This window comes from Cetorhinus maximus, chromosome 22 (assembly GCF_964194155.1).
Source record: "Cetorhinus maximus chromosome 22, sCetMax3.hap1.1, whole genome shotgun sequence".
In the NCBI taxonomy this organism is placed as follows: domain Eukaryota; kingdom Metazoa; phylum Chordata; class Chondrichthyes; order Lamniformes; family Cetorhinidae; genus Cetorhinus; species Cetorhinus maximus.
This window is the reverse complement of record NC_135900.1, coordinates 31,623,920-31,636,516: the sequence shown is the minus strand read 5'-3', so window position 1 is coordinate 31,636,516 and position 12,597 is coordinate 31,623,920. Positions and strand designations below refer to the sequence as shown.

At 41.5% G+C, this 12,597-nt stretch overlaps 1 protein-coding gene across 14 annotated transcripts in view; it reads left to right on the top strand.

The window, feature by feature from the left end:
* The window catches only part of LOC144696580 (suppressor of tumorigenicity 7 protein homolog), a 203,600-nt gene that overhangs the window by 134,903 nt on the left and 56,100 nt on the right, over nucleotides 1-12,597 (top strand). For all 14 annotated transcript variants that reach the window (XM_078568037.1, XM_078568040.1, XM_078568038.1 and 11 more), the window contains one exon: nucleotides 2,648-2,807. In XM_078568037.1, coding sequence (XP_078424163.1) covers nucleotides 2,648-2,807 — 160 coding nt within the window. The remainder of the gene's footprint in view (nucleotides 1-2,647; nucleotides 2,808-12,597) is intronic.

The window sequence follows — 12,597 nt, the reverse complement described above, 5'->3', positions numbered from 1 at the left end:
GTGTTTTAGTATTCAGGCTGGAATGTGAGGCTGTGGCATTCCTGTGCTTGTTTTTTTTTCTATTAATTTGGAATCGATTTGCGTAAAGGTAATTTGAGCCTTTTGGATTTAAAGGCTTTGCTGTTATTTTGGAGAGTGATCACCCAGCTCTTCACTGAGCACACATCCCACAGCATTGAGTGTGGGGTGAGCAAGACTCAAGTTTGTGTAAAGTTTTTTTTTGGTTCAATACTTCTGAACTTAAAAGACATTTGTTGAGACTGGTGAATAGATAAGCTTACTGTACAATCCTCTCTATTCAGAGATAGTAAAGTGGGCTGGCAGGCAGTAATGTACAGGAAGTGGTGAAGGATAAACATTATTTATTTGAAGGATACATTATTTATTTGACCTGGGAAGGTACAGTACTGGGAGTATGTCACATTCATCACTAATGAGATAAAGACTTCATACCAATAAGCAATGGATCAAAGATAATATAGTGCCACCTGACAGACTCCATAACGTGTGTTCTCTTCAGCTCTGTATGTCACGTGGATGATGCTGTGAGTGTTTTACTTTAGGTAATTCACCACTTACCGCCCTGCCCTGCTGGGTGTCCTTTGATAAATGCAGGATCTGCCAGGATATTGCACATGGATCTTTTTTAATATAAATACTTTTCAACGTGATTTTGAAATGTCTGTTTTATTACAGAATCACATTGTGTTCTGAAATCCAATGAATGGTCACAATGTAAACAGTCCCTCCTGTTCGGTAACACCATGTATTATTTATGTTAGGCGGAAGGTGTTTACTGTTGGGTGCATTCAACACATCAAGGCATGGCAGCAAAATTCTCCCCCTCACATTTCATACACCTGCGTGCACATACACTCTCATAAACTAGAAAGAGATTTATTAAACATATTTTCACCAATATGGTACAGCTTGAATATTTTTAAACAATCCTTCACCCCCTGTCAGGTGTTGAAAACACAATAGTAAATCCACGGATAGAATTTGTACAGGTGTTCTCCCAGTCATCTGCTATAACTTTGGCAGAAGTCTCTGGGAAGCAACATAAACCGCCCTTTACACTGTTCCTCCAGGGATTCTCCTGAGTTCCACAAAGAGATTGGGAGAACCCCATTGAAATTCTATCCCATTGCCTCTGTTGAAGTACTATTACCTATATCCCGTGAATGAATAAAAAAAAAAATGAATGCCCATGCCTCAAGGCTGCCAGGAATGCTGATCTAGTCAAAGATGGAGAAAAAATAAATTATTTTTAAATGACATTTTTATTTGATAGAGTATTAGAATTCTAGTTTTGGCCATTCTTTCACCAGCAGGAAAGAAGAAACTTGCATTATATAGCACCTTCACAAACTCAGGACTTCCCAAAGCACTTCATAGCCAATTACATAGGTTTGAAATGTAGCTCCTGTTGTAAAAGAGGAGTCAATTTGTGCACAGGACGTTCAAAAATCAATAAGACCCATGACCAGGTAACCTGGTTTAGTGGAATTTGTTGAGAATAAATATTGACTGGACCCACTCCTGACAAATGAAGGCGGACAAAATCCTAATAATTCTTAGCAGAAAATGACTGGGGCAGAGAGAAGTATGTTGTAAACAACGCCATCTGAAGAAAGGCAACAAAAAATTGCCAATATCTCTGACCTGAAGCTGACCAGTTTTGAATTTTGTTACTGCATCTGACTGATCATCAATATCTCTAAGTGCAGACTATCCTAGTGGTTGACTTTGCTTTAACCAAAATAATGTGTGTGTTAAGTATATACTAGCAGAGATTTGCAAAACATTTGCGTGAAATTAGTATCTTTAAATACCCATCTCATTCCACTCCATCCCTCCCATGCTATCCTTCTCATGCCATACCCATCCCATTCCTTTCATCCCTCCCATATCATCCCCATCCCATCTCTTTTTTACTATGCCATTTCCAACCCCCAGCCACTCCTCATCATCATCAAGAGCACAGTAGGTGAGGCTAGTGGGTGGCGGGGGCTGGGGGCAGTAATCAGGGCCAGGGAACAGCGAGAAATAGAGCCCAGTAACAAAGGCCAGGTGCACCAAGAGCTGGGGAGCGGCAGTAATGGAGGCTGGGGAGTGACTGGAATTGGAGCACAGTAACTAAGGCATGTGCGTAGACTCCGCCCACCAAATGGAACTGCCGACCAATCAGAAAATGCAGCCAGAATGTGGATTTCCTAAGGAGTCATTGAGACGAATAGCATGCATGCATTTAAGGGAAAGCTCATGGACCTGTGGAGCTGAATGGCCTGTTTCTTTCCTCTAAATACTATGTAATGATACATAATCCTTTAAAAATATTAAACCTGTTCATTCAAGTTGATGGGCCATATTCTTTCTGTTGCCAAAAACCTTGAATTACTTTTAATTGGCTGACTACACACGTACTAATCCTCATGCACGGTCAGCAGAGAAAAATGGAACCTCTTCCCATTTATCTTTGAATAAATTTATTGTAAATGTCACATTAACTTTAAGTTGTGCATGACTTTTTAACGCTAAATAATTGCTTTAGACTTAGGGGCGGGTGTCCACTACAGAAGCAATCTTAAAGGTTGTTCCAGATTTTCAGGTTTAATCAACACTGATTTTTTTCTTTGATCCACAGATATTTGAATGGTGGTATTTTCGAAAGTATGGAACATCTTTTATTGAGCAAGTTTCAGTCAGCCACTTACGACCATTGCTTGGTGGTGTGGACAATACTGCCCCCAGCAACTCCACCTCCAATAATGGAGATACTGATTCCAACAGGCAAAGTGTATCAGGTAACCAGCAGCATGATCTTCTGTGGAAATGTCCATTCTTTGAGCGGTGGGTGCTTTCTATTTCTCCTAACTCTCCTGCTTAAGATATTTTTCCCATTAAAAGACCTGTTAGCTTTGACTGATGCAGGATACCATAGTTGAGGTTAAAGCATGCAACAGATGTACTCCACCACTCAAGGCTTCAGCTTTAGGAATTTCTTCCCCACAGCTTTCTTCCTCAGCACCTCCCTGCTTTTAAAAGTCTCCTTAACATCCTTCTCTTTGCCTTTTTCTTTGCCTCCTCCCCAAAATATTTGCCTACCTTTCCCTATTGCGTAGGGACCACTATTTGTCCATCATCCTGTAAAATTCTCAGATAGTCCCCTATATGTGGGAAAGCAGTATAGAAATGTAAGTAGAAATGATGTGTTAGGGTGAAGTAATGTTCACAGAATTAATGGGCATCCAAGTGAATCGTAAATATCCCTACATGCTGTTAAGCTGATATTAAACGTAGTAAATACTTACAGAATTAAGGGTGTATTGTCGTGCGTAAGTAGATAGAATGTCCAGTGAATTAATGCTGACCCTTTGAAAATGGTAAGTGGCATTTAATGTTGAATGCCAGGTGCAAACCTTTGTAGCATTTGACTGTTCTCAGCTTCTCAGTTTCTCTGGGTTTGCGAAATTTAGGATGTGTAGATTTTACGAAAGACTTTGAATTCCTTTGCTAAATGTAGCAAATTGACATTGCTGAACTATGAGGGCCAATTGCGGATTTGCACAATAGATCTATGTTGTAAAGATCTGAAAAGTTCACTAAAGGGTTTATTTCTGAATGAACAAGGAGCAATGGGACGAGGTCAGAATAATTCCTGAACCAGAATCTTGATGAAGTGAATTGGAATCTCATTGCTTCATTCCCGTATTCTAAAAGTCTGTAAATTATTGTGCAGTTTTATTTATGGCTGCTTCACACGTTCACATCAAATTCCTCAGACCATTATTTTAACAAAACACAATCTGATTATTTTAATGGATAATGTCTCAGTTAAAATAGACAACAAAAGAATTTGATGTGAATTCATTAAATGCATAACATAATATCTCACAGTGTAATTTTTAGGCCAAAGACTTACAGACTTTTAGCAGTGAGAACTGTGGCCACTTGTATGATATCTTTCACGGAGTCAGAATGGTGGCAAATGAAATCGTAATTTCACCAACAGCTTTTGTCCAGAATAAGGTCAATATCTAAATTCCAACAATACTATTGTGTAAAATATTTATATTTAAAATTCACAATACAGAAAAGTAAAGAGCTTCTCAAGAATTCTATTAATCCACACTTAATAGGACGAGCACATTAACATTCCCTCTTTTTTTTTAAAGCTTGGCCAGCAGGGATGCATTTGTACAGATAACAATCAAAGCCCCAATAATGGGAATCTTGTCAAGGTGGACATTAAATCCTCTGCAGACATGAATACAGTTTAGGAGTGTATAGTGTGTTGGGTTATGTCCTGTTTTCTGTCCTGAAAGTTGTTTAGTGAAGACATATTGGAAGAGTATTTGTCCTGTAAAGTATTTTTTTAAATTCTTTTGTGGGATCTGGATGTTGATTACAAGGCAGCCACCATTCTGACTCCATTAAAGATATCGATACGAATGGCCACAGTTCTCACTGCTAAAATTGTCGATGACAATTTGTTGTCCATCCCTAATTGCCCTTGGTGTGCTAGGCCATTTCTGACGGCAGCTAAGAGTCAACCAGGTTGCTATGGGTCTGGATTCACATGTAGGCCAAACTGGGTAAGGGCAGCAGAGTCCCTTCCCTGAAGGACAATAGTGAACCAAATTGAAGATATAGTTTCATGGTTGCCATTACTGAGACTAGCTTTCAATTCCAGATTTATTAATTGAACTTAAATTCCACTAACTACCATGGTGGGATTTGTACCCACATACCCCAGAGCATTAACCTGGGCCTCTGGATTACTAGTCCAGTGACATTACCACTACAATGTCATCCTATGTTTAACATATTTGAAAAGTAGCACTAGAAAGTTTATACTTTGGCTCCATTTAGTGATTAAGATAACACAGCAGATTCCCTACCAAACTATTTTGAGAAATCTACAAAATGCTTGTTTTGTCACAAGAGGACTGTGGAAGAGAAATGTTATGTAGACGCCCTGTCAACGCTAATGGTGTATCTGATATATTATTTACTTTGCAGGATAAACCTGCTTTATCAATAAATATAGCTATCTTTCACCGGCTAATGCTGTTTAATGAAAAGTTCATATTTCTAGACAGAGCTGCAGCTGTTGCAGATTCCTGTTGGAAATGTAACTTTACCTGATGTCCTTGATAAACGATGCTCACTGATGTTTTGCTTTTAGGACCTCTTTTCCCCTTATGAATTACAATATGAACAGACTCTTTCAGTTTTATTTGGGATTATGAAAGCTAGGCTTATTGTTTCACTGCAAATTAATCCAACAATCAGCTGGCTTTTGTAACACTGTGTGATGAGAGTGAGGTCAGCAAAAATACCCTGATCTAGGGGACTTTAATAGACTGATCCAGGGGGCTTTGTCTGCTATTTTAGCAATGACTTGCATATTGATCAGCTTTAATCTTTTAAGATTTGCAGATTTGTTTGCAACTGGACTGAAGGAAAAGATTTAGAAACAAATTATAATGTTAAAGTGATTTAGAAGAAGATTATACATAGTTGTTTCGATGCCTTGAGCATTTGTCTTAAATAATAAATGAACTGTAAGCCTCGGAAGATACTAGTTTGTGACAGAAGTATAATAATTTTCATAATATTATCTGGTTTATTGTGAAGTAGGTTTACGCATGTGATTATAGTTGGATCTGTCTGTGTGATTTAATTACTTTTGGAGTCAAGTAGACTGCAAGCTTAAAATCATCAAAAGAAGCTAGGTGTAGGAATGTGCTTGACATGCTAATAAATAAACATGGATGTTGGCTTAACATGTAAGGTGTGAAGGGAATTTGCATTTTTAGATAAATGAAGGGATTGTTGGATTTCAAAGTCTGTTTACAATAGCTAGATAAGCAAGGCTAAGGAGTGTGTTTATTTTTCCCAAAGGTAGCTGACAATATTGGCAACATGAATGTTTTTCTATTATGAGGAAGATACAGTTTCAAAGACATATGGAACAATTGAATTTATAAAAAAGAAAGAAACATATATAAAGGAGAATGAAAGTCTATGTGGAAAAGGCCATGTAAGATATAACAGGAGTGTGTGAAACTGCCTTCAAGAAGCCTTCAGCCATTTGTGCATAAGTCTGCTACGTAAAGTAACTGACATTGGAGACAAACCATTTGGAATTCCACTGTCAAGTGGATACTGTGTCAATCTGCTGGGTTTGTTTTAAATCTAAAATCTATTTTGCCTTAAAGGGGATGTGTAACTGGGATTCAGGTCAATTAGGAATTTTAGGATTTGTTATCGTAGTAAGTAATTGTAGTCTTATGTACATGCTTGAAATCTTTTATTTTGTTACTAAATTTTTTAATTTAATTTTTTAACAATCTCTAAAGGTCTTGGTGGACTCATTACTTCTGAACTCAGTGCACACATCTCGTAATAAATACAAATTGCAAAACCATTGTGATAGCGCAACCAAGGCCAGAATCTTCGGGTCAGCGTGCATGGGCGGGCCCCGCTCGCCAACACGCAAAATGACGTGTGGTGATGCCAGGCGTGTATCCCGATGTCACTGCGCGTCATTCAGATCTTCAGTTCGGCAGGCGCACACCGGAGTCGGCTACATGCCCGCCAAACTGTCAAAGGTCTGTTAAGGCCGTTTAAAAACTAATTACAATTGTTAACTGAGCTGCCCGTCCAACCTTAAGGTTGGCGGGCAGGCGAAGAGCCTAGGCGGCCTTTGCATTTACCATGAAACCTCATCTACGGGCAGGATGAGGTTTCATGAAGGATTTATAATTCAAATAAATTTTTTTATTAAAGTTCATTGACATGCCCTAGCTCCTGCAACACTGTCACATGAGGGGACATGTCTTAAAAAAAAAAATTTTCTCTTTATAAAAATTTTTGAAAATCAGACTAATCTCCCTGAGGCAGCTCTGTGCCTCAGGAAGATTTCTGCACTCCAACTCAGCCTTCTCCCCCCCACCCACACAGGGAGCGCTCAGCGCTTCCGGGTGCGTGTCATGCTGGATGGGCCTCAATTGGCCCTTCCCACGTAAAACAGCGGCGCGCAACTGATCGCGGGCGGCGATCGGCTAAGCGTCCACCCGTGCCCACTCCTGCCCAGCACCCCCGACAGGGAGAAAATTCTCCTCCAAGTTTCCCTTGTGGATTTGGTCTGCCTGGCACTCATCATCTGCCACATCATAAGTTGCAGAACTATTTCTAATGTACCAGTGATGCATGCTATCTGAAACACAATGAATGTGCAAATACTCAAAGATAAATGAGTTTTTCTGTGCTTTCATTGTTCAAGAGATTATTATTGAAGGACTTGATGATAAGGCTGGTGTTTACGAGATTACTGGGGTTAGCTCAGTATAGAGAGAGTCATCAGCTGCATTTTATGTCTTGCAGCTCTCAAATCAGAATTGAATGTTCCTTTCTTCTCACTCTTCCATCTACACGCCCTTTTCAGATGGGAGGGTGTTGGAAATGTGTGCGCATTCTCCCCGTGCGTAACCATTATCAATATTGTTCCATCTCTATTTTGTGCAGAGTGAAATGGATAAGAAACTCCCAGGAGGTCTTCAAAAAATGGCCTTCAATTGGCTTTAGTTTGTTAGTGAGGCTGTCATTCGACATTGATCAGAAAAGGGAATGTGCTAGCCCTCTTATACACCATGGTGGACCTAGAAAGCAATAAACTCTGAATTAGATTAGACTAAAGGGGTGAATTTCCATTCGGATTCTCCCAATCATTTGCTGGAATTTCATCAGAAGAGTGGATGATACATCAGAGGAGTTGCATAAACGGTGTTTACATAATTTTATGGGGTTTGTGCGGTTCTTTTACTGAAGTTACAGTGGACGATTGGGTGATTCTCCATAGGAATTCATGCCTTATGCCAATGGGAGCGCGAAACTTTATTCAGTACCCCAATACCCAATCCCAACTACTGTCCAAGCAAAAGTAGTTTTTAGAGGTAGAACCAGTCTCCTATTAACCAGAACTTGCAATGTTATGCCATGATTTGGATACAGTGTAGCGGAGAACATTCGTGATGACTATATTTACTGGCGCCTGTTCCAAGCGCTAGTACACACCACAGCCAGACCATTGCATTCAGGTTAAATCAATAGCCACATTTAGAGTCATGGAGTTATACAGCACAGAAACAGGCCCTTCGGCACATCGTGTCCATGTCGGCCATCAAGCACCTATGTATTCTAACCTCATTTTCCAGCACTTGGCCCATAGCTCTGTATGCTATGGCACGTCAAGTGCTCATCTAAATACTTCTTAAATGTTGTGAGGGTTCCTGCCTCTACTGCCCCCTCAGGCAGTGTGTTCCAGATTCCAACCACCCTCTGGGTGAAAAATATTTTTCCTCAAATACCCTCTAAACCTCCTGCCCCTTACTTTAAATCTATGCCCCCTGGTTATTGACACCTCCGCTAAGAGGAAAAGTTTCTTCCTATCTCTGCCCCTCATAATTTTGTATACCTCTATCAGTCACCCCTCAGCCATCTCTGCTCTAAGGAAAACAACCCTAGCCTATCCAGTCTCTCTTCATAGCTGAAATAGTTCAGCCCATATGCCAATGGGAGCTTTTGTTTGGACAGTAGTTGGATCTATTGGGAGAAAGCCCTCATCTAGTTTCAAGCTCCCATTGGCATAAGGTGTGAATTTCCATGGAGAATCACCAATTGTCCACTGTAACTTCAGTAAAATAACCGCACAAACCCCATAAAATTGTGTAAACATCGTTTATGCAATTTCTCTGACGTATCATCCATTCTTCAGATGAAATCCCAGCCAAGGTATCGTCCTGGTGGATCTGCTCTGCACCCTCTCCAGTGCAATCATATCCTTCCTGTAGTGTGGCGACCAGAACTGCACACAGTACTCCAGCTGTGACCTAACTAGTGTTTTACACAGCTCCAACATAACCTCCCTGCTCTTATATTCTATGCCTCAGCTAATAAAGTCAAGTATCCCATATGTCTTCTTAACCACCTTACCTACCTGTGCTGCTGCCTTCAGGGATCTATGGACGTATACATCAAGGTCCCTCTGATCCTCTGTACTCCCTAGGGTCCTACCATTCATTGTGTATTCCCTTGCCGTGTTAGTCCTCCCAAAATGCATCACCTCACACTTCTCAGGATTAAATTCTATTTGCCACTGCTCTGCCCATCTATATGCCCCATCTATATCGTCCTGTAATCTAAGGCTTTTCTCATTATTTATGACACCACCAATTTTTGTGTCATCTGCGAACTTACTGATCACACCTCCTATGTTCACGTCTAAATCATTAATGTACACTACAAAGAACAAGAGTCCCAGCACTGATCCCTGCGGTATACCACTCGTCACAGGCTTCCAATCGCAAAAACAACCTTCGACCATCACCCTCTGCTTCCTGCCTCTAAGCCAATTTTGGATCCAATTTGTCAAATTGCCCTGGATCCTATGGGCTCTTCTTGACCATTCTCCCATGCGGGACCTTGTTAAAAGCCTTACTGAAGTCCATGTAGATCACATCAACTGCACTACCCATCAACACAACTAATCACCTCCTCGAAAAATTCAGTCGAATTTGTTAGACGTGATCTCCCCCTGACAAAGCCATGCTGACTATCCCTGATTAATCCATACCTCTCCAAATGGAGATTAATCCTGTCCCTCAGAACTTTTTCCAATAGTTTCCCTACCACTGGTGTTATACTCACTAGTCTGTAATTAACTAGTTTATACCTACTACCCTTCTTGAATAATGATATCACATTCGCTGTCCTCCAGTCCTCTGGCACCTCTCTTGTGACCAGAGAGGATTTGAAAATTAGTATCAGAGCCCCTGCAATCTCCTCTCTTGCCTCACATAGCAGCCTGGGATACATCTCATCTGGGCCTGGGGATTTATCTATTTTTAAACCCGCCAAAACCGCTAATACCTCCTCCCTTTCAATGCTAATTTGTTCAAGTATATCACAGTCCCCCTCCCTGATTTCTACACCTACACCATCCTTCTCCATAGTGAACACAAATGAAAAGTAATTATTCAAAACTTCACATACATCCTCCGGTTCCAAACACACATTGCCACTTTGGTCCCTACTCTTTCCCTGGTTATCCTCAGTATATTTATAAAATGCCTTGGGATTTTCCTTTATCTTGCCTGCCAGTAGTTTTTATGCCCCCTCTTCGCTCTCCTAATTACTTTTTCTAAGTACCCCCCTACACTTGCTATACTCCTCTAGGACTTCTGCTGTTTTCAGCCCTCTGTATCAACCATAAGCTGCCTTTTTTTCCCTTATCCAATCCTCTACATCCCTTGACATCCAGGGTTCCCTAGACTTGTTGGTCCTGCCTTTCACCTTTACAGGAACACGTTGGCCCTGAACTCTCACCATTTCCTTTTTGAATGACTCCCACTAGTCTGATGTAGATTTTCCTACAAGTAGTTGCTCCCTGTCACCCTTGTCCACTTTGGCCAGATCCTGTCTTATCGTACTGAAATCGGCCTTCCCCCAATTCAGAACCTTTATTTCCGGTCCATCTTTGTCCTTTTCCATAACTACCTTAAATCTTACAGATGGTCACTATCCCTGAAATGCTCCCCCATTGACACTCCTACCACTTGCCTGACTTCATTCCCTAAGATTAGCCCCTTCTCTTGTAGGACTTTCTACTTTTGCTGGCTCAAAAAGCTCTCCTTTAAGAATTCCGCCCCCTCTAATCCTTTCACACTTAAGACTATTCCAGTTAATATTGGGGAAGTTGAAATCCCCTGCTATTACCACCCTATTGTTTTTACACTTCTCTACATATCTGCTCCTCCTGACTGTTTGGAGACCTATAGTACACTCCCAGCAAAGTAATTGCCCCATTTTTGTTTTTAAGTTCTACCCATATGGCCTCATTTGAGGAACCTTCTAAGATACCATCCCTCCTTACTGCAGTAATTGACTCTCTGATCAATAGTGCAATGCTGCCTCCTCTTTTACACTTCATTGTAATATTTAAACCAGATGGATTTTGATAGATGTGACTCCAGGATGGTGTATTGCCTCCCTGGTGCCAGGGTCAAGGATGTCACAGAATGGCTGAAGGGCATTCTGAAGGGGGAGGACGAACAGTCAGGGGTCGTAGTTCACATTGGTACCAATGACATGGATAGAAAGAGGGATAAGGTCCTGCAACAAGAATTTACGGAGCTAGGTAGCAGATTAAAATGCAGGAACTCAAAGGTTGTGATCTCTGGATTACTCCCTGTGCCACATGCTAGTGAGTATAGGAATAGGAGGATACAGAGGATGAATGTGTGGCTGAAGAGATGGTGCAGGAGGGAGGGCTTTAGTTTCCTGGATCAGTGGATCTGTTTCTGACGAAGGTGGGGCCTGTACAAGTTGGACGGGTTGCATCTGAACCGGAACGGGACCAACATCCTTGCAGGGAGGTTTGCTAGTGCTGTTTGGTGGGGTGGTGGGGGGTGGGGTTTAAACTAATTTGGCAGGGGGGTGGGATACAGTGTGGTGATCACAGCGGGTAATGCACAGACAAATATAGAAGAGAAACTAAGTCAGTCTGGAAGGCAGAGCAAACGTAGACCTATTAAGGCACAAGGGAATAATACAAGGCTGGATTGCATCTATCTTAACGCAAGGAGTCTCACAAGTAAGGCAGATGAATTGAGGGCGTTGATTAACACATGGGATTATGATATTGTTGCTATCACAGAGACATGGTTGTGGGAAGGGCAGGGCTGGCAGCTCAATATTCCAGGGTATAGAATCTTCAGGTCTGACCTGGGGTGGGGTTGTAAAAGAGGAAACACCTATCTGCACCCCTCACTATTGAGTCTCCTACCACTGTTGCTCTTGCACTCTTACTTCTCCCCCTTGTGCAGCTGAGCCACCTATAGTGCCATGAACTTGGCTCTGGCTGCACTCTCCAGAGGGACCTTCACTCTCACCGTTTTCCAATACAGAAAAACGGTTCTTGAGTGAGATGCACTCAGGGGCTTTCCTGACTACCTGCCTGCCTTCCTTCTTCCGACTGGTGGTCACCCATTGCCTCTCTGACTGCACCTCCTTAAGCTGCAGAGTGACCACATCTAAAAACGTGCTATTGTTTATGTTACGGGATGCTTGTGTAGATGCAGTAAAACACAGAAAGTTAATGTTGGTGCAGTTACTTAGGAAACAAAGGTAAAATCCGTTCAGAGATGTAATATCTTCTTCATAGCAGTTATCATGTTGTCTGATAGTGTGCACGACACTTAGAGGAAGCAATCCTCATTAGACTCTTTAATGCGATGTGAGTTGAGACAGTAACTACCCAATGCTTTGAGTCTAAGAGTCGAGGTCAATTCTACTGGAACAAAACTGAAAATGTTAAGAAAGGTCTGCGATAAATCACAGCCCAGAGGCCTCGAAACAAAGAGCTGTCAATCAAGTTCAAACACACAGGTTTGAATTTCCACTCCGGGGTCGAGAGCACAGAGTCAGGACAAATCCCAGCTCTGCAAGGCCGACCTGTGGAAAAGTGCCCCGGCACTTCCGATTTTTAGCCAGGGTGGGGGGACATGGGTGAAAATGGGAGTTGTGGTG